This window comes from Maylandia zebra, linkage group LG19, assembly GCF_041146795.1.
Source record: "Maylandia zebra isolate NMK-2024a linkage group LG19, Mzebra_GT3a, whole genome shotgun sequence".
Taxonomy (NCBI): domain Eukaryota; kingdom Metazoa; phylum Chordata; class Actinopteri; order Cichliformes; family Cichlidae; genus Maylandia; species Maylandia zebra.
The window spans coordinates 28461560-28484429 of NC_135185.1; the positions used below are offsets into that span (position 1 = coordinate 28461560).

The 22870-nt window shown below is 40.6% G+C and overlaps 1 protein-coding gene across 2 annotated transcripts; it reads right to left on the bottom strand.

The window, feature by feature from the left end:
• Positions 1–660: 660 nt before the first annotated feature.
• Positions 661–22752, bottom strand: lrrc9 (leucine rich repeat containing 9). Of its 2 annotated transcripts, none has more exons than XM_076877809.1 (33): positions 22177–22752; positions 22012–22072; positions 21697–21915; positions 21130–21270; positions 20332–20395; positions 20163–20233; positions 17856–18038; positions 17084–17239; positions 16771–16988; positions 14952–15083; positions 14670–14843; positions 14476–14590; positions 13986–14121; positions 13756–13896; positions 13524–13648; positions 12562–12741; positions 12355–12474; positions 12010–12201; positions 11693–11818; positions 11386–11526; positions 11101–11278; positions 10795–11015; positions 10561–10683; positions 10351–10481; positions 10170–10278; positions 9939–10078; positions 9292–9428; positions 8620–8837; positions 7709–7777; positions 6679–6813; positions 5461–5638; positions 3530–3656; positions 661–3408 (listed from the first exon to the last, which is right to left on the bottom strand). In XM_076877809.1, the coding sequence occupies exons 1-33, from the start codon at positions 22221–22223 to the stop codon at positions 3375–3377; spliced, it is 4542 nt and encodes a 1513-aa protein (XP_076733924.1). In that variant the 5' UTR covers positions 22224–22752; the 3' UTR covers positions 661–3374. The 2 variants fall into 2 exon arrangements, with proteins under 2 accessions (XP_076733924.1, XP_076733925.1); XM_076877810.1 differs by having other exon boundaries at positions 662–3408; positions 6688–6813; positions 14476–14593.
• Between the last annotated feature and the right edge of the window lie 118 nt (positions 22753–22870).

Consider the following 22870-nt stretch of genomic DNA (forward strand, 5'->3'; position numbering starts at 1 on the left):
AGTCGACCCTAATAACTGAGAAGGGATTAAGAATATTAATATTGCATTCTAAATCCTTGTTATCGTGTTCTTAATAACACAAAAAGAGCAAATCCAAGCAAGTGTTTTATTTCAATATAATGAAAGTGATTGTGGCAAAGTGTCTACTTAGAAAGAAGCGGGGCAAAAAGGGAGGATCATGAAGCGATCACTAAAAAGGCCAAGATACAAACACAAAGAAAAATAACAATCGGGGTCAAAAGAGATTAAATTGTTGTTGTTGTTGCTCAATGGGGCTCAGGGGATAAGGGTGGGCAGGAGGTCATGTTTCCTTGTCATCTTAAAAAGCGATTTCTATTCCGCATAGGACACAATAAACCATAATAACAGAAAAAAACTCATCAATAACGGCAACATGTCCACAATCCTCCCATAGCGCCGCGTATTTAAAATCATTGCTGTGTTTTTGTCAAAGCCCTCTGGTGAAGAATATCCACTTGAATTAACACTTAAGTCATTAAAGGAGAAACACATTGCAAATTGTATGAAATATGAAAGGCTGATACCAAATTACCCAAAAGCAAACCATCTGACAAAGCTCCGAAAATTGATTCCTGATAAATTTGCAAGAAAATTATGCATTCGTTCTCTTGTTTGGTTGTTCTGTTAACTTGTTTTTGCCATTTCGCAATACACTTTGCGTGATTGAAATAATGTTATTAATGACACACAAGTTCAATAATGTTATAAACGACACATGATTCCTGAAATGGAAAGCAATTAAGATTTAATGCCTCTGTGATGCGGGCTCTTATCCAAAATGTCTGCACAAAATAAAAGCATTTTCCTTTTCATTCTGACTGTCACTCTCACTCCATTCTTTTCTCTCCTCTTGCCAGTCACGATTTATTCCACAGGAAACAAATTACAGGCAAATCACAAGCGACAGCAATAACTCAATGACAGATTTCAAGAGAAGCAATATGTCAAGATAGAGGATGTATTTGTAAGGATAAAATGAACTTGGGCCATAATATGCACCTTTTGAGAACAAAATAATTTTCCTTGATGACTTGCAGTTGGTCGTCAATTGCAAGTTTATTTTTTCCAAAAGCAATTTCAACTCAAGTGATGATGTTGATGAAATTGTAGCCCCTATCAAAGCACTTCTAAAAGTTAATACAGGTTGGCGAATGTGTAATGCATGTGGAGTGTAACGTCGGTCATCCATTACACATGCGGCGCACTTTCGACAAGCACTGCACAACGTGCGGCGTTAACCTCCGCATCAAACTTCAATCCGCGTCGTCACCCCTCTAACCTCCCCTCCAACATTTGAACCTGAGTAGATAGCTGTGAAAACGCGGTCCATTCAGCAATTATTCACAGAGTCTTGGACTAATGGTGCTCTGAATGCACAGACACAGCAAATGTAGGGAGTTAGTGGACCAGCAGTAATGGCCCCATGCAGAGCATGCGTTTTTCTGTGTGTGTGTGTGTGTGTAGCGAGGTTTTTGGGGGGAAGGGGGCAGGCATCATCTATAACAGATTCACAACAAGCTCAAACATGTCTAATTCTGAATCCAGATTACAACTGCAGAGGACAGCTCACTCCCCCCTTCTCCACCCCTCACTCTCACTCTCTGCGTCTCTTCTTCTCCTTCTTCTCCCTCTCGGTCACTCCTGCCTTCATATAAGGCAGATGAAAACATAACCTGTCACATTCCATCCCATTAAACCAGCAACAAACCATGTGGTCTACTCACATGGAGGAGCTAGGAAAGGCAGCGAGATAGACAGAGGGAGCAGTGCATCTGGGTTCGCACAGAAGTGATGAATTATTCACAATCTTTATGATAATGTCGTTTTAATGTAAGAAACACTGAAAGATATGCAGATATGAGACACGCCGTGCAAAGTGGCATGCTCACTATAAGCTTACACCACGCACGACAGGAATTAGAAATATATTTATAACCATCCATACTGCGCATACTGTACTCAAATATAAAATGTGTAATTATCCTCTGCAGTACCTAATGCATTAGAGCACTCACACTGAGCCCCCAAATCTCTCCTGTGCTTTTTTTTTTTTTCAAGAGAAGTACATCAGCTGCCATTTGATGTCAGGCAGAGCAGGGTAATGACAGTGCACTCACTTGTGCAGTCATTAGCCCCGCTTAATGCTGGGAATTAACACAAATTAAGTGAAGTTAAGTACATGCATTAGGGGAGCTTGTTTGGGGAGAGCTTTTCACTTTTTCTGCGTAGAGCTGGCTTATTTCTGGGATGTTGAGCAAAAAGGCTGCACGGAAAGAGAGACACAAAAGTGAAGTGCAAACATCCTCCTTCAGCTTACAGCATACAGGTCAAAACTCACTGACTGATTAGCAGTGTTAATGGAGCTCTAAGGACACCTAGTGGTCATGTTAACACCACCAATGCATAATCTCTGCAGCGAACACTGTGTCTTTTAAACTGGCGATTTCATAATTATATTCCTCTGTGTAATTTTGCACAAATTTTGTTATAAAACCTCAAGTTGCTATGTTGATCTAATGTATGATAGTCAGCAGAGCAACTGTGAAAGCAATGAAGCTTTTTATTTAAATGTTTCCCGTTGCAGTAAGGAGTTTTTACTTCACATATTTATGCCTTATGTGGCTTATTCAGACTGGTGTTTTTGTTGACTGTGGCACCACTAGATTATGCCAACAGGAAAACAGGAAGAATATATTTTAATGCTCCACTGAGCTAACATCATAAACACAAAGTGGAGTGGGTTCATTACAACACAGGAGATTTGCACGTTAGAGACGAAACTGCTGTGGGCTTTTCGAAAAGAGGCTAACATGATGAAACTGACAATCTCTGAAATCCATTTGGACCGTATTCAAGATTATATCTTTATCTGAGCGACTGCAGATTATTGTCCACAGAGAGGTGTGCTAAAGCTGGATTATCCACTTGTTGGGGATGCATCTGACCCGATGGACGCGGCATGCCAGCCTCACACGCCCTTACATCTGTGTGTTTTTTCTACTTGTTTGCAAAAGATGAGATGGCATTCAAAATGACACCAAAACCTCTCATCCTCAGATTACCATGGTTAGTGATCCGCATATAAAAAAAATGAAGTCTCAATCATTATATATGCATTTGAGAGGAAGGCACGACATGTGCCCCCCCCAAAAAACGGCCTAATTTACATCAGAGGCAGTTCAGTTTAAAGTGCTGCTTGTATTAACTAATAGTAATTTATTAAAACATACAAAAATCCCACGATTTAGATACACATAGATTATTGTTGTCATTAATTTCACACCAGGACATAAAAACACACAACAGCAATGGCCGCCATATGTGTTCACCTCGTGTTCCACCTCTTCTGATTCCTACTGGGGTGGAAGTCTACCGCCATTTGGGAATCTGGAATACAACAAGTGTAAACAAACTTTTAGTTTACTCTGAGTTCTTTTTAAAAGTTTTCCATCAGGAAAAATAAGGAGAAAAAAAATAAGATATACACTGTTTTTTTTCTTTTACCAACCTGCTGTCTTGTTCTTGTTGTCTGTTCCCAGCAGTGGTCGGAATGTTGCTTCCTGTTCTTCGGTTGTGTCTGAAGTAAATATCAGTTTGGCCACTTCGAGCGACGTTACTGTGTTTGTGCTTCTTACCTGGGTGGGGAGTTAATACAGGCGTAATATTAGATATCACTGAAACGTCTATCATTCTTACTGCGACAGAGCACAAAGGAGAACAGCTAATCTCTATATAACAAGTTACATATGGCAGCTGAAAACAAGGCATTTTTACATCAAGAAGAAAAAGAAACCCAATTCCAAGACGTTAGGAAACTGTGTAAAACTAAAAACCGATTACAACAATTTACAAACCCCATAAACCAATAATTTTATTTACCGCAGAACACAGTAAATATCTCAAATGTTTAACCCTTGTATGGTGTTCGGGTCTGTGAGACCCGTGTTCAGTTTTTTCCAAAAGAAAAATTAAACAATTAATTATTTTTTCACGTGTAAATGTGTTGTGTCTTTCCACTCACTCCACTTGATTATAACTGATTTATTCATAACATTTTATATAAAAGAAAAACGAGAAGCACATTAATTCATAAATGTGATCTAACAAAGGGAAAAAATTAACCATGTTTGCTGTTCATATGTCTTGTAATTGGGATGAAGTAAACATCTGTTGAGTAATTTAACATAAAATTGTTTGATAGTGTTAATTTGGAAAGCCAAAACTCTAGCGGGTCCACCAGACCCATGAACACTGGCTGAGTAACAAAAATACGAACACCACACAAGGGTTAAACTGAGAAAATTAAAAATTTTAAGGAAAAATGTTTTCAAATTTTGAAGGTGATAGGAGCAACACCTCTGACAAAAGATAATTGGTAGAAAGGCGATGAAAGGCTGGAAAAAGTAAGTGGTACTGAGAAAAAACAGATGGAGGAACATTTTGCAACAGTTTTCTACAAAAAAACTCAACACAAAATTAAGAAGACTTTTAATATCTCATCGTCTACTGTACATAATATCAACAAAAAATTCTGAAATTCCAGAGAAATCTCTGTGCGCAACAGATAAGACTGAAAATATTGGATGTCTGTGATCTTCGGGCCCTCGGGTAGCACTGCATTAAAAACGGACATGATTATATCATGGAAATCACTGCATGGGCTTAGGAATCCTTCCTGAAATCATTGACTGTGAACACAGTTCACTCCGCCATCCGCAAATGCAGATCCAAGCTCTATCACACAAACAAGAATCCATTTGTGAACATGAGCCGTCTTCTCTGGGCCGAAGCTCTTTTAAAATGAACCGAGGCAAATTATAAAACTGTTCTGTGGTCAGAGGAATCCAAATTTTGCATTCTTTTTAGAAAGCAAGGATGAAAAATCCTCCAGAGTAAGGAGGGGAAAGACAATCAACACTCAGTTCAAAAGCCTCCATACCGGTTTTAGAGCAACATATGCACCTATCCAGACATCTTTTCAGCAAGACAATGCTAAACCACATACTGAACCTATTACAACAGCACAGCTTCATAGTAGAAGAATGTAGTGCTGAACTAGCCAGCCTGCTGTCCAGACGTTTCACCAATCGAAAAGATCTGGTGCACCATAAAACCAAAAATCAAACAGCTCAGCAGATCCAGGACTATTCAGCAATATATTTGTCTCCCAAATGTCAAGCAAGTGATGTAGACATCAGTTCCCAGATGTTTATAGACTGTTGTTAAAAGAAGACCGACTGCTACACAGTGGTAAACATGGACCTGTCCCAACATTTTTAAATTGTGTTGCTGCCATCAAATTGAAGAGAATCTTTTTCTTGAATGGTACATTTTCTTATTTTAAAACTCTGATGTGTTTTCTGTGATCACATTTTATTCTATTTAGACTTTACACAGCATCCCAACTTTTTTGGATTTGGGTTTGTATGTTATACTCACATTTGTATGTGTAATGGTCTTCGTCTATGTTATTTTGCAGGACATTGTGCCCGTGCATCACATTCTGCAGCCCTCCGCTTACACTCATTACTCTTAGAGTGGGGTTGTGGGGCACGAGCAGTCCAGGAAGGTTAACTTCACTTGTAGGAAGGAGAGCTCCGGGATGATGGGAGTATGGCTTTAAAAAACAAGGAGGGAATAAGGAAAATGGACATAATTCTCCAGGACAGAACTGATGTGAAGCATAACATGCAAACATGATCTATTAAGTGCATCTAAGTTCCTCACTAGTATATGTATTCTAACATAAAACATTTTTTCTCCACTTTTCTATCTCTGCTGCTGTCCACGGTCCATGCAATGTGTCCACTACACCCTACACACTTGCCAGGGGACTGGGGATTAGATTGCTTGCTGTTCCACATATGTAAGCATCTTATAGGCCAACAGTAATTACTACGCATAAATAACAACATTTACATTCAAGCAAAGCAGCTACAGGCACAGATTGAAAGTGACAACTCAGATGGCATTCATGAGAGTCAACAGAGGGAGGGCTGCATTTGTGTTTTTAATGAGAAAACCCAGGATCTCTGCTCATTTCCATACTTACGTCTAACAAGCAGAGGGGGGTCGTGTTGACCTGGCTAATAGGGGGTAAATCCACTGGTGCATTATCGGCCGGGCACATTTCATCTAATCAGCAGGATGATGCTAGCAGGCTTAGACCGCTTTTAATTCAGTGCTGCGGGAGAATTACTGTCCCGGTTTCTCATTACATGAACATTAAATCAGTCATACTAATATCAGTCATACTATTCAGGGTGGCTGTGGTTTGGATGTTGGCATTTTGACTCTTCCAGCTGGACTACATCTTTCATGATAAGGCCCATTATGCTATTTTGCATACACAGTGTCTTCATTTGTACATTTGTAATTCAGTCAGAATTAAAATTCAACTAAAGTACAGTAGGAGAGGATAGGGGTTCGTATCTCAGCTATACGCTAACCTTACATGTATTTGTTAAAATTTCCAAAGACTGAGGTCAAGAGTGTTTCCCACCTCTCTTAGAAACAAAACAGAGGGAAATTGGAGTTTTGCTGGCTCAAAGCAAGAGTTAAAATGTATCTTAAACATAATCTTTGGAAGAAAAAATTACTGTGTAACATTTAACAGGTGTGACGACCCTACGCATTGGATCGAGCATGCATTTGTACAGTTCTCACTGATGAATCAGCATTGAGGAGTTCCACCCTGGTTCTTTCCTCCAGAGTGATGTCCACACCATCCAGGACCTGCAGCTGGGGCAGGCGAAGCACCACTGCTGGTCTGTGGACAGAATTGCGTGCCACCTGAAAAACAAAACAAAACAAAACAAAAAGACAAACAAATGTTTGGTTAAACAGTCTGGCTATCAACCACTCCTCAGAAATATTAATTCTGGAGATGAGCCCAGTCTGCTTTGAGGCATCTGGGATAAATATGATGCTATGTGGCTCCCAGTGTATTTACCATGTTCCCAGCAGCTATTCCAGTGACCCAGCTGACAGCAGCACATAGGTCCCTTCCCAGCTGAGGGCACCCTGTATGCCAGGCTATACACCCAGCCTGTACAGCCACAGAACTGCCTGTTCCTGCAGGAAACTTCTGCTTTGATGAGGTTGTGAGTGCATGCCAATGGATGTCCATTGAAAAAGGAGGAGACAGACTTTGGCTAGGGAACATAGCTAAAGGATCTCATGCGGTCAACAGCAGGAGGTATTGTCTCCAGGGTGGCTGTTGGCCTCTACCCCCTGGCAGGATTAACCCCACTACCACCACCACCCCCACCGCATGGGAACAGAAGGGGGATGAGATCGAGCAGTAAAGAGGCTACCGCAGCTGAGCATTACCCAGTGGACAATAGACAGGCCCTGGGCTGCAGGCACTGCTAAGGCCTGCATGAGCTCCAGATGGGTGATGTAACAGGGCCAATAGCACACAGCCATTTGGTCAACGAATTTGTCTCTGATGCCAGCCAGTTTGAGGCACAGCAGACGGTCCATCGTGTAATCACTTAATTTGGAACCTCAGAATTACCCTGTGTTAGCGTATCGGATTGTGAAAATGAGAACTCGGCGTGCTTTTGATCATTTGTTCAAGAGATCGTGAGTTCAAGATATGTTCTGTGACTGACAGCAAGTGGATGCAAATAAAGACAGAACCCACCCAATGGACAAACTGCCTATAAAACTTGTTAATACTCACAGGATTGCCAACAACAGAGAGCTCCTTCAGTGAGGGAAGAGTTTCTAATTTGTCAAGCTCTGCGATGTCCTGCAAAGAAGTAGAGAGGCAAAGATTATTTCAAAGTTCTTTTTTACTCATAACCCCTCATTTAGCTGTTCCTTGCTATGTGTTGATAACAGAGGCATTTGCATCAGGGCTGAACCTTTCATAATTTTGGTGTGGGCAGGATGGAAGCAGCTGATGGGAGAGATTACATGTGTGAGCCCTCATTAATCTCATGAGAGACTTTGGGCACGCAACAGGCCATGGGGATGTTTTCTCTCATTCCCAGCTTTATACTCGAACTTGGCTGTGATTCAAAGACGCCCCCACTGTGAGGAATAACGCTCTGGATGATTGCTTTATTTCTATGTCTTAATTGAATGCGTGAAAACATTAAGGAAGTGATGGGAAGAAGGAACCGGCAACAAAAGTGCAAATCACTCGCTCTGTGTGAGGAGATGCAGCCCGAGAAGCTGATTACACGTTGTCCTGATTGTTCCCCTGATTCTTTATACACACGGCCGTGACCTTCAATCAAACTTGATTCTCCTTAATGCGACCCCTTGCATGCCACAGTGGGTAGTAATGACTCATGATTACTATACTTCAAGTCTTACTTTGCAAATGCAGGGAAAAGTAATACTGCTGCACAGTGAACAAAATACATCTGACACATGTGAACCAATCAGTAAAAGTTGGTAGTAAATCGCAAAACTGCACAAAAGATGGCTGTGACCTCGGCGGTGACCTCAAGAAATCACGGCGTTCTGAGTTATTCATGCAGTTTAATTGAATATGCCGTTTCATTAAAATTGTGAATATAAACATTTTTTTAAAATCTAGCATGCGAGGAGGCTGCTACTACTACCTCTGCTGAAGCTGAATACCTGCAGCTTGTTCATGTCGAGGGAGAGCTTGCGAAGCTCAATCAGAGGATCGAGATGGTTCAGCTCCCGGATCCGGTTCTGTGCCAGGTGCAGCTCTAGGAGGAGAGCCTGGGCTGCGAAAGAGTTCTTGGTCAGAGTTTTAATCCGGTTTCTGTTCAACACAAGCTCTCTGAGTTGGTGAAGCCCTTCCAAGCCTTCCACTTGGTTTATCTCATTGCCTGTTGAGAGACCAAACTTTAGAAAATCAAAACGAACAGACATCCCAAACAGTACCCTAATATTTCTATATACTAACTACTAGAGTAAATTGCACACCCTGAAGAATATAAAAGGCAGAATTTTAGGCCCATATAAACACTTCTTGGGTATTTCTTGCTTGACTCGGCTGTAAACAGTGCTGAAATTACAAACCAAGCTTCCAAAGGTTTCTAAGAAAGAAAAGTAGGGTTGGCTTTGTGGGACAAATCACCCCAGCAAAGCAAAACTCAATCAAAAGCCATCAAAAGCTGTTGAAAAGAAAGTCAATCATTCTTTTCTTTGCGTCTCATCCCCCACCTGGCCTTAGGTCTATTGGGGAGACTTTGCTCTTTGCGCTTGCCTTTTCACAGCCTCTGTGTAGTGCACTTTTAAACGGCTTGCAGAGAAAAGGGTGGCAACGTCAACCATACATACCTTCAAGGAAGAGTGCTTTAAGATTGGTGAGCCTGCTGAGCTGCAGATTGGCCATATTGGAGATGCCATTGTGACTCAAATGAAGCACCTCCAGGCTTCCCATCAGTGGCTCCAGGCTGCCAGTGGCCCCAGTATCCCTTAAACGCAGTTAGAGAAAGGCCGTTTGAAATCTCGGTGGTTAAACGAGCACCTCGTTGTCCCTCCCGCTGCCACGTCTAACTGGTCAGACCTCACAGGTGCAGACCACATCAAGGCAATCACAGTCTGGCTAAACAAATGGATGGCTCTCACAGCACTACATTGTGTAGTGGCTCTGCACAACAAATATTTCATCTAATGTTTATATTAATCTACAGACTAAATAGGTTTTAATTGTTTAGTTTATTGTAGTCTTTACCTCAAAGGAAATGCCCCATTTTAAATGCTTACATTTTTTATATATTAAAAAAGAATTTCTCTGACTGAAACTCTGACTATAAATAAATTCATCATAGTTTGCCAGCAGCTTCTGTTAAATTTAAGGCAGCTCACACATTGGCTGGTCAGTGCTGCCCCCTCATGGTTAGACTGCACAAAACTCTATTGAAATACTTTTAAAAGAAGCTTGTTTTTGCACAAAACCCATAAATAAAACTACACTAGATTACCTGCTGGCTTTAGATGTGCTCTGTTGGCTGTAGCCACTGGAGTGCACTTTGCTGTATAGTATCTGTCTGCTTGTCAGATGAGTCTGAGTCTTCTGCCTGGGCAGAATTGACTCTATGTGGTTATAGTTGAGAAACAGAGCCTGTAAACAATACAACATAAATAATTTATTTGAACATGATGCATTTCCAGCCAGTGTATTACAGTGTACTGGCATTTGGTGCACTGTGTACTTTGATGTTGGGCAGGTGGATGAGGCCTGAGAAGGATGTGAGGTTGCTATGGTCTAAGTTGATGCAGCGCACATTACGGAAGAGTTCTGGTGGAGACAGATCAACTATCCTGTGAGAAAAAAATATATTTTTAAGGCTTTATCTTTCTTTATAATCTGTTTTATTACAACACTGTTATTACCTAATGGAACAGGCCTGAAGGTTTAGGTGTGTGATTTCTGTGTAGTTTGAGTGGCCCAGCTTCTCTGCCACTGTGTCGGTGGTCAGTCTTCCCATAAACATATTCTTTGCGCTCTCACACTCACTTGCTTCCTAGAGAAAACAGCAGAAAAGAAGAGAAATTACAAAATACTGGAAACAACCGCTGTAATATGACTTTTTAAGCTCATACCACTGCAATTCCATCCAGAGCTTTGAGGAAGGGGAGATGAAACACTACATATATTCGATAGTTTTCCAGTTTCTCCACTAAAGGGTTCCCACAGAGATCCAGGATTAGGAGGTTTGTCAATCCCTGAAAAGCAAAATGGTCACATAAGCTCACATAGTAAAATGAATTTAAATTAAATTCTACTCTACTTATTTCACCTTCTCATCCATTTTTAAATGTTAACTAGATGCTCACTTTCAGACAGTAGATGTCTCTTGATGTAGAGATCTGGTTGCTGCCGATGTAAAGTTCAAGGAGAGACCGAAGTCTCTGGATGCCATGAAGAGAAGCAATACAGTTGTTCTCAGCTGACAGAAAAGACAAGCTGGACAGCCCGTCGAGAGTTGAGACGTCCAGACTGGTTAGCCGATTCCCATCTACACTCAGTTTATTTAGGCAATGGAGTCGTGTGAGGCCTGAGGAAACAGTGACCAAATACAGACATGGAAACAATGACGGCACTGTGTGATTTCTCCTTGGGAAGCGGAGAGTGCGACTGACCACTGAGTGTGCAAATACTGTTGTTGTTTAGGGACAGTTCTTCCAGCTTCAGGCAGTTGTCCAGACCCTCGACTTTTGAGATCTCGTTATCATTAAAGGAGGCCCAGCGCAGGTTCACCAGCTTACTTAGATTGATCATCTTGGAAATCCTCTTGTTGTCAAGGTTCAGGGTGGTGATCTGGTCAGCAATTTGGTAGACACAAAAGGTAACGAAGATCAACATCATCCCACCTAGTACCGCTCCTAAAAACGTCTTTACTGAGAAGCCCACATGCTGAAGCTCACTTTTGCAGTCCAGTCTTGGTCCAGTTCTTTACCAAGACCCCAGGGTGATGGACTCAAATGATACAGGAGCTGGGCTGTTGACAGCAGACTAAGAGTGCGGGGACGGTCACTCTTGGTACGCGAGTGTGTCAGAAGAGACGCCTACGAGCAGTGTCAACGAGTCTGATTGAATTACCATACTTCACTTAAAACATTTACTTTAATCCATCAATTTTGGATTTGTTCATTTAAACAACGTCTCTTTACATAGATCAGCTCAACCAAATAAAATCTAGTATATAAGAAGGAATATTGACAAAATCTTCACCTGGTTAATTTTGGACCCAGCTGCCATCTGAACAGCTTCAGCAGCCTCCTCCTCTGCTACCAGCACATCATCCAGGTGTGTGAGGTTCATGAGATGGCCTAGTATGGTCATTCTGACTGCCTCGGGCTGGAAGAAGGGAAACATCTTCACTCAGTCACTTCTACAATTTGAGGCCACTTTCAGTGGTATAGTTTGAAACATAGACTCAGATTCATATTTTTAACATATATATTCTGAGCATATACATAGTATTACTATTGCTGAGGTTCAACCTTGAATATTTCGAGTTATTTTTTCTATTTGATCACAGCACACACCCTGTTCCAAGGATTGTATCGGGTGTCCAGTTTCAGCAGAGCAGGTGTGTGTTTTCTGAGCACAGCTGTATCCTCTCTGACCTTGGTCAGCTTGTTCCAGCGCACATCGAGTTGTTTGAGCTGTCCCAGCCCCCGCAGACCTTCCAGAGTCACCAGGTGGTTAAAGCTAGCGTCCAAAAACTCAAGATTTGGCTGTAGTTTAGGTAAGAGAGCAGGTGAGAGTTCCACTTTATGGCTATGCAGCCACTATTCAGTTTCACAAATAATAGAGAGGGACATCATAAAAGAAGCATTCTTTGACTTAAACACACTCTTAAGTGTTATCTTAACATTATTTTGTATTACCATGTGAGAAATGTCATCAAGGTGCGTGAACTCATTGAAGCTGACAGTAAGATGCCTTAGAGCCGTGAGGCTGGAAATCTCCTTTATGTTGCTCAGGCTGTTGCCATGAAGGTTAAGCACCTGGAGATTCAATGCAACAATGATGGTTCAAACTGAAACGAAACTGCTTCATATTCAACCTCTTATTTAAAACGGCAGAGCACTTACTGTGATTTGACTGAGGACATTGGCTCGGGCAACACTAAGCAGAATTTTATCATCCAAGCTCAATAACTTGGGCTGAGGTTTAAGAACAGGTTCCCTGTTGAGGACTTCTTTGTCCAGAGCAACATCATTGGAAGGATCTCTGTCTGTGCTATGGCTCAGCAGTGTAGGTTTGTCTTTGTCCTAGACAAGGCAAATCAAAATGTTTACAACATGTACTGCCAACAGATGCATTTTTTTAACTTGCTTTTTTAAATTAATATTATAATTAATAAATATGACGTCTAGATAGATAGGTGGGGAGCAACCAACACATACTCATCATAATCCATGCACAGAAACATAACCTGCACAAACAATTGCACTTTCATGTTTCTAAACTCTTAGTTTAGTTTAGTTTCCCACATGAAAACAAACCCATCAAATCAAGGGATGTAGCGCGAAAACTGCAGCTCAGCTGTCTGATCTCCAACCTCAATAAAAAATGTCCTTCATCTATTTAGAGGCTTCCAACCGATGCAGCTAACTCTTAGAAATGATGATGGCGGATATTTTAGATCTGTCACAGGCAGCAGATGAATAACCTGGTCTGTACAGACAAAAGTAAACACATTACATGTCAATAATTGAAGATCCAAAAGTCAAACTCCAGATCTGCCCTCATTTTTTCTGAATAGGAACTTTAAGTGCTTGATCTATGGCATCCAATTCACGATGAATGCGTTGAAGGTAAGCTGAGGTTCAGTACCTTGCCCACGAAAAACATGGGCATCACCAAATTTGTGATTACTAAATAACCTGCACTTCCTAAATCACAGGGATTGAAACTGAGATTTAGGCATGTTATCGCTTTAAATAATGCAGCAATTTTTCAATATTTAAATATTAAAAGATGAAGAAACACCGCCATAGAGAACAATTGTGTTTCATCTGTAACAGTCAAAGGAATGTATGCAATAATTTACCTGAGTGATGTATTCATAATATATGATGTACTCGGGCAGGACAAGCTCGTGGTCAAACACAAACCACTGCCTTCGGCGGGGACTGGACTCAAGATCAGTGTGTGTTTTGTTGGAGCCAGGTCTTTCTGAATGAAAAGGATACAGAGATGTAAAAATAATTGGGAGTGAAGAAATAAGCAACAACAATTACAAAAAAGGCAACTGCTGTTGTTCCTTTTAATTCAGTGAATACCTTCACTCATTGCAGATCTGTGCTTTGTCTCCACACTGCGATACACAGAGTAAACTCCAGGATAATTGCTTCTGTCCACTGGTTCTCCATCTCGGATGGGCATGCTTCTACCCACGAACACTTTGGAAACATTGACCTGACCTACAAGCAAAAGAGCATTAGCAGTTTAGCTTCTAAAAAAACAGCATAAAAACATAATGAAATGAATGAAATCTGTAAAATGACCTCACCGTGCCTGAAGGGAATCGTATCCATGCTGTGTTTAGTGTGACCTTGGCTGGTCTGGCGAAGTGTGTACTCAATTCTGGACTGCTCGTTCAAACTCAGGCTATTGGAAAAAGGTATAGCACCCTCTTTTCCCATGGCCTAATTTAGAGAGTCATCGCGTAAAAAAGTGAAAGCGTGAGAATAACACAAGTCAAGCATATTCTTCTGTAACCCTAATGTGGTTACCTCTCCATACAGACACAAATCAGGCACACATAAAGTTTCACACAAATATAAATTTCCCTCATTTTAGTATTCATTGCAATCTGCTCCATAAATGAGCGTGATAATTTCTTTTTGCACATATCGTTTACTGCACTGTGTACAAGTGTGCAGGCGTTGAGTGATAAACTGTCTAATGTGTGGCTAATTAGCTTCAATTACTCCCCTAATTGTTAGTAGAATAAATGTGTGTGATAGGAGCTTGTGCATCCTTTCTGGTAGCACACATACCTTCTGCTGCTCTGTTGTTTTGAAGCCTTCCTGGAGAATCTGCAAAGTTTCATCCTTCTCACATTTTTCAGGGTCAACTATGTAGAATAAATACTCCAGCTGACGTCTGTAATTCCTGCTTAGAAAGAATAGAGTTACAGTATGAAGCTTAACATAGTCGTTAAAATCTGCTCATCATCTGTTTCGTGCCTTACTGGGAAGATAAATCTTCGCTGGCTAGCAAACGGTGAATCTTGTCCTCAAAGCAAAGTCTCAGTGCACTATTGTGGATGCGGATAACTCTATTCACCCTAATATCAGTGATGCCATACGTTTTGTAGTCTGATGGAGAGAAGCGGGAAAGTAGGAGGTCACAACAAGAAGTAAACCTGTCGGTCAGAGCAAAAGAGAAAAGAAGGAGAGTATATTTCCCATTTGTTACTGTGAATTGCATAGTGGTTACAGTTACAGTGGATGATACTGAACAGTAAAAGTACCAAGGATCTGTGGAGCAGCCCTCCTCCAAACGGATATTTCCAACACTTTCTAGCTCCATCAGTAGAAACTGCACCGTATACTCCATCCTATTTGTGGCTCGGGCCAAATCACGCTCGTACCAGATGTGAATCCTGAATATAAGATTAGGAACATCAATTTTTCAGATTAAAAGTTTCAGTTTAGCTCTGTGCTGTCCCCTAAGAGATCAATTTACATACAGGGAGTGCAGAATTATTAGGCAAATGAGTATTTTGTCCACATCATCCTCTTCATGCATGTTGTCTTACTCCAAGCTGTATAGGCTCGAAAGCCTACTACCAATTAAGCATATTAGGTGATGTGCATCTCTGTAATGAGAAGGGGTGTGGTCTAATGACATCAACACCCTATATCAGGTGTGCATAATTATTAGGCAACGTCCTTTCCTTTGGCAAAATGGGTCAAAAGAAGGACTTGACAGGCTCAGAAAAGTCAAAAATAGTGAGATAGCTTGCAGAGGGATGCAGCAGTCTCAAAATTGCAAAGCTTCTGAAGCGTGATCATCGAACAATCAAGCGTTTCATTCAAAATAGTCAACAGGGTCGCAAGAAGCGTGTGGAAAAACCAAGGCGCAAAATAACTGCCCATGAACTGAGAAAAGTCAAGCGTGCAGCTGCCAAGATGCCACTTGCCACCAGTTTGGCCATATTTCAGAGCTGCAACATCACTGGAGTGCCCAAAAGCACAAGGTGTGCAATACTCAGAGACATGGCCAAGGTAAGAAAGGCTGAAAGACGACCACCACTGAACAAGACACACAAGCTGAAACGTCAAGACTGGGCCAAGAAATATCTCAAGACTGGTTTTTCCAAGGTTTTATGGACTGATGAAATGAGAGTGAGTCTTGATGGGCCAGATGGATGGGCCCGTGGCTGGATTGGTAAAGGGCAGAGAGCTCCAGTCCGACTCAGACGCCAGCAAGGTGGAGGTGGAGTACTGGTTTGGGCTGGTATCATCAAAGATGAGCTTGTGGGGCCTTTTCGGGTTGAGGATGGAGTCAAGCTCAACTCCCAGTCCTACTGCCAGTTTCTGGAAGACACCTTCTTCAAGCAGTGGTACAGGAAGAAGTCTGCATCCTTCAAGAAAAACATGATTTTCATGCAGGACAATGCTCCATCACACGCGTCCAAGTACTCCACAGCGTGGCTGGCAAGAAAGGGTATAAAAGAAGAAAAACTAATGACATGGCCACCTTGTTCACCTGATCTGAACCCCATTGAGAACCTGTGGTCCATCATCAAATGTGAGATTTACAAGGAGGGAAAACAGTACACCTCTCTGAACAGTGTCTGGGAGGCTGTGGTTGCTGCTGCACGCAATGTTGATGGTGAACAGATCAAAACACTGACAGAATCCATGGATGGCAGGCTTTTGAGTGTCCTTGCAAAGAAAGGTGGCTATATTGGTCGCTGATTTGTTTTTGTTTTGTTTTTGAATGTCAGAAATGTATATTTGTGAATGTGGAGATGTTATATTGGTGTCACTGGTAAAAATAAATCATTGAAATGGGTATATATTTGTTTTTTGTTAAGTTGCCTAATAATTATGCACAGTAATAGTCACCTGCACACACAGATATCCCCCTAAAATAGCTAAAACTAAAAACAAACTAAAAACTACTTCCAGAAACATTCAGCTTTGATATTAATGAGTTTTTTGGGTTCATTGAGAACATGGTTGTTGTTCAATAATAAAATTATTCCTCAAAAACACAACTTGCCTAATAATTCTGCACTCCCTGTACACTGTCTCTGTATCTCATCAAAAATGCAAACTCACTCATCTAGCCTCCTGGTCCATAGTTTGAGTCGTTTCCTCAGCGCTTCAATCTTAGCGTGTACTTTGTGCTCCGTGGCTGGATCCTGACTTATGCCACTGATTGATTCATTTCTTTCTGTTAAGCCTTCATCCAGGTGTGGTGGCCCTTCTTCTACGCTTTCTGACAGGCAGGTAGGTTTCTTGCAAACAACTGGCCCCACGGAGAGCTCACGTTCGAGCTAGAAATGCATCCAAATTATAATCGTTCTGTGCACACAAACACCTGAAGCTTTTTAGAGCTGCTACAAAAAGACATTTTATGGAGAGTACATACAAATTTAAGGGCACGAGTGAGAGTCTTGATGCATTCTTCAGGTGACTGCGATAGAGTTTTCTTCCTCTCTATCAGACTGAGCTGGGTCTCTGCTAGTTTCCTCTGAGCTGTGCGTACACGCATATTGTAGTACATCATTTTTTTCATCACTGCAGACTAAAAGAAAAATGAAAAAAAAAAACTCTTATTTCAGGCTAAAACAAAATAACAGATGCATCAAATATAACTGTTAAATATCTTTGTAAAAAACAAAAATATCAAATGTGGCAGATTAAAGAAAGAAAAAAAAAAGAAAAACAAGAAAACAAAATACATCCACTAAAAACATATAGCTTATTTTTATAGAAACCTAGAAGAAATACCATAAGGCAGGGGTGTCAAACATAAGGCACAGGGGCCAGAATCAGCCCACCAAAGACTACAAACTTGCCCACTGAATGGCTCTGGAAATGTGAAGGACATACATTTTAGAATTTTATCTGTATTTTTAAAAGTTTTGGAGCTTTTAATACAGATAAACACCAAATCAAATAAATAATACACAAAAAACAGAAAGCTCCTGTTTTTTACCACTATAGAAATTTAGGCGTTTTTTAAAATATATTACTAATATTTAGGTATTTATTCACAGACAAAGGAAAAAAAAAACATTCTGTCAATTAACAATTTTTTATTTTATTTTATACCAAACTTTTTCTGTAATTTTACAAATTTATTTCAAACAATTTAAACCCAAAGCAGCATAAAAAAAAAGCTTGGATCTTATCAGTACCTCAGCTGCTTCCTTGATTTGCTTGCTGGAGACGTCGTAGATGTCGAGTCGCTGGAGGCTTGGCACGTGGTAAAGAATGTGCGTGTCATAGTTACAAAGGAGACACACCGGGTTTGGGGTTGACGTGGGGTCTTTCAATGCTAACTCACTCAGACGGGGCAGTCGGGCAAGCTGGCTCAACTCCTGTTACAGGAAAAGATTCAAGACTCAAGGTCAATTTTAAGGCTCTTATAATGGGCAGGCCTCAGCTTACATCAACAATCCCATTTGTTCACATCCAGCTCCCAGATCTCTCCGATCCTACTGGCAGAGATCTCTTACACATCCCAAGGTCATGTTTCAAACAAAAAGGTGACAGAGCCTTTGCAGCCGCTGCTCCACGTTTGTGAAATCAATTACTGCATGACATAAAAAGACCCCCCCCCATCTCTGCTTTTAAGTCTAGGCTCAAAACCACCTTATTCTCTGACCTTTCCCGTCCACTAAGCTCCCCTCTGCTTGTTGTCGTTATGTGTCTGCACATTTGTTGTTAGCCCTTTGATCTGTACTCTGTCTTCAATTTTTACTTTTTTATTTGATGTTTGTAATTACATGTGGATGCATGTATATAGGATTACTCATTTGTACAAAACCTGGTCAATGAAAGCTATGTTTACATGTGATTTCTAAATAAATATTATTTACTTACTAGGACAGCAAAGTTTCTGCATATCCTAAGTACGTTTACCCTAAAGGACACTTTTTTTTTTTGTTCTCAACAGAAACAGAAAATTTAAAGTATTTTAAACAAAAACAATGACACTGCATATATTTCCCCCCCACTATAAGATAAATTACATTTCCAGAAGTCACTGCAATATTAGTAATTATAAAGAAACTATCATGATCGCTGCATACTGAAATGGATGTTTCAACACATCATCTTGACGATAGCACTTCTATTCTTTTCTACATTACCTACACTTAAGAAGAGCTAAAAAAAAAAGATGTCACATTGTATTGACATGGTGGCAAGATTTTTTTCTTGATCCTGTAGTTACGGTGGGGTCTTTAGAGTGAATGGTGATAATCGTGTTTTTTATAACAAGCCGGGTGCAGAGGAAAAGGTGGAGATCTCAGGTGTTACGTCAATCAGAGAAGGAAACAAAAAAACTTTTCTGCGTTTCTTGACAAAACGACCTTGAACAACAATGATCAGAGTCATCTGAATGAGCCAACAGGTACACCATTAAATGTATAATATAAAAGTGCCGATTTGAAAAACAAAACAAAATAGGAAAACCTATGTAGTCTTTTAGGAATGTATATCACTAAACATATAATGGCAGAAATCAAAATTATACTGCCTAATACCTTATTGAAGGTCTTATTGAGACATGGTAAATGGCCTGTATTTATATAGCGCTTTACTAGTCCCTAAGGACCCCAAAGCGCTTTACATATCCAGTCATCCACCCATTCACACACACATTCACACACTGGTGATGGCAAGCTACATTGTAGCCACAGCCACCCTGGGGCGCACTGACAGAGGCGAGGCTGCCGGACACTGGCGCCACCGGGCCCTCTGACCACTACCAGTAGGCAACGGGTGAAGTGTCTTGCCCAAGGACACAACGACCGAGACTGTCCGAGCCGGGGCTCGAACCGGCAACCTTCCGATTACAAGGCGAACGCCCAACTCTTGAGCCACAATCGCCCAGCATATTGTTGTAATGATTGAAAATCCGAAAAGACCCAGACCTCAACGTTTCACAAGAATTCAGGAATGCCCTTTGTCAAGCTACAGATTTGAATAAGATAATAAGCTGGTTTAGGGCTAAAGGTGGATTGCAGGAGCAAGATCTGAGGTGTTAAACCAATCAGTCACAGAGATACGAAAACCTTTGTGCTTCCTGTCAAAATGTCCTTGAAAAAACAATATTCACGTGTGCTGTGAAAGCACGTCTCAGCTGAAGCATGCCTAAAATGTGTAACTAACACAAACCTGCACATTAAAAAAAATACTCTTAGGCATACTCCTAAGATATATTATTTAAATAAATGCATTCATGAATGTATATCATTGAATGAGGAATGGGGGGGAAAAAATGAAATTATGGCGCACAATGCCTCAATAAAGGTCTTGCGTTGCACGCCTGTTGTTGAAATGATTGAAAATGTGAACTAGCCGAGACCCCGGCATTCTCCCAAGAATTTAGAAATGCCCTTTTGTCAGACCAAGGATTTTAATAAGATTTTACAAAATAAGTAAGAAAAGTTTTTAGAGAAAGTATTTCAAAAGCATGTTTTCATTTTTAATCTTACCTTAAAGGAGCTGATCTTGTTTCCAGACAGATTGAGTTTCTGAAGGTTGACATTAGGATCAAGGCTGTGCCCTTAGAAGAAGTTAAAAATTATTTGATTGCCATCATTATTTTTCACATAGCTCGCCGAATCTCCATCAAACTGAACACAAATTACTCTGAGAACATACCGATCTTTTCAATAATGTTGTCAGCAAGGTTTAGTTCTTTAAGGTCTAGAAGTGTGTCCAAGCCCTTTAAGAGAAAACAACAACAACAACCACATGTGGAGACTAAGTTAAGCCTTTCTGAAGGTCTTTCAAAGTTAACTTTGGAAATTGGCCGATTTTTCAGTCCAGTCATTATACCCGATCATTTTCAGACCAATGTTTGTTTGTTTAGCCACTCATCACTGACCCATGAGTCGTTCAAGTATTTGAAAAAAGCACCTACCTCATGGGATGAACCAGTGTTGTCTCTAAGCACTTTTTAAATTGGTTCTTTACAAAAAAAGAGAAAACCAGACAAGTGGAGGGAAAAAGGGAGACCTCAAAAAACTATCTACACCATCTGAAATTGATGGAATTATTTAGGCAGAAATGTACCATCAGCCTTTGAGCCACCATTCAATACCATCTGGAAAGTATCTGATTGACAACTGCTTCATTTTCCAGCAATGATCCCAAACACATTGCCAATGCAGTAAAGGTCTACCTTGTCATGCTAAGATGGTCATATCAAATATTGACTTTCAAGCTTTTCAGAATTCTACAAACTCTGTTTTTGACATATATTATCATATATGTTTGCATGTTTCAATAAATTGCTGCACCTGCTGTATTTCCCATTTTCCTAGCAAAATATAAAGAAATGAGTGGTGGCCCACAACTTTTGCACAGTACTATGTGTAAAAGAGCAGTTTTGTTCTGCTAAATAATTAAAAATCTTGCATTACAAACACAGAAAAGCAAAGGAGATACAACTCTAACCTTAATCTTAGTTATGCAGTTGTTATTGATCCACAGCACCTCTAGGTGGACCTGCAAGTCCAGATTCTTTATTTCACAGATTTTGTTCTCATAAAGGTACAGTTTCTCCAGCTGCAGGCAGTTCTGTAGTCCAGATATTTCCTGCAATAAAGAGAAAGTAGATTGTTTGATGCATGTGGCACAAAACATACATGCTTAAATGTGCATGCGACACCTGTTTATATCAGTCCTCATATAGTTCATATTTCTTTCACGGTTTTCAGACTTTTTGGGACAAAAAAAATCAGTGTATCCATGCACCTCCTCCTTTTTCAATCCAGCTCATTCACAGTTATCACCCTGCCTGCAGGAACACCTGCACGTGTGTCTTTGTCAGCTGGGGATAATTATGCTTAACACACACGATTCAATGGTGGTGTGAACTAATATTTCATATTTTATAGGTGAAAGAGACCCATTACTAAATAATCTTCACTTGCATCCACATGGCAAAATATCTAAAGGACAGGAATGATTCAAGCTATCACCAGTTGTTGTTACCAGCATTTATTAGCATAGCGAACACACCGTCAGATGGCACTGGACTATCCAGAGCTCCTGAAGCAGAGGACAGCACTCAAGCCCATCAATGTGCTCTATGTTCTGGTCTATTATGGTAAGCTGGGACAGCCTTGGGAAGAAGGAAAGGCCAATCATGCGGGGGAAACCAGAGAAGAACATCTCCAGTGATGTGATGTTGCTTCCCTCTTGTGCAATTTTTTCATAGGGGACTCCATTAGCCATGCACTGTTAATTAAAAACAGTAAAGAATGAAGTAAATAGGAGAAACCCGCACTGATTTTTTTATACGTATTCAAAACTGAATATTTATGTGATAGTTACCAGTTTTTTGATCACTTCCTCTTCACTGCGGTTCTTTTGCTTCTCATTTGACAACATATCTCTGCAATTAATTAAAAATATGTTGCTGAAAATGTCCTGCCTTATTTTTACTGAGAGAAAACGAATGGACAAGTTAAAGTAGAGAGTTAGTACAGGTAAACCTACCTGTAATAACTGAGGTCAGCAAGTAAGAGTACGAAGTCACCACACATCAGCGCTAGCTGTGCTAGCTTCTAACGTTGTGCTTGTAAATAGTAAGTACGACGGGAGACCGTTTAAATATCAATCGGCTAAATTTAGTGTACATCTAAATCAAAATTATTTTCCATGGAGAACTGAACAGCAGCAAACCTCGCTGGTTGCTTTAGCCAGTGTTAGCCATCAGTCTGTATCCAGGCAAGAGCGTCTGGTTGCTAAGACAGACTGCAACTTTTTGAGGTCCTGCTCATATTAAAAGCGGCCGCACGAGGGCGCCATATGGCAAGGGACATTTTTTTAAACATCAAACCATAAAATGCACACAACTATTTCTCCTTTTAAAACATTACCATGGGATACATGAGGAATTTTTGCCACTTTTGAAAAACTAAAAACATATTCTTTTCGCATTATTAAAAAAACATCTTTATTATTCTCCTCTTTAGGCCATGTGTCCAGTTTTAATAAGCTAACTGTCGCTATTTTCACAAACCAATGCTAAGCACTGGTTTGACTGAATCCTCTGACCTCATTTATAGGCCGAAAACACCTTTTTGATCTTTGACTGTGTCCCAAATAAAGTGGTGCCAACCGTAAGGGCTCGCGGACACTATGACGTCAGCGTCGGAGCAGTGAACTAAAACAATCAACCTCACTCCTT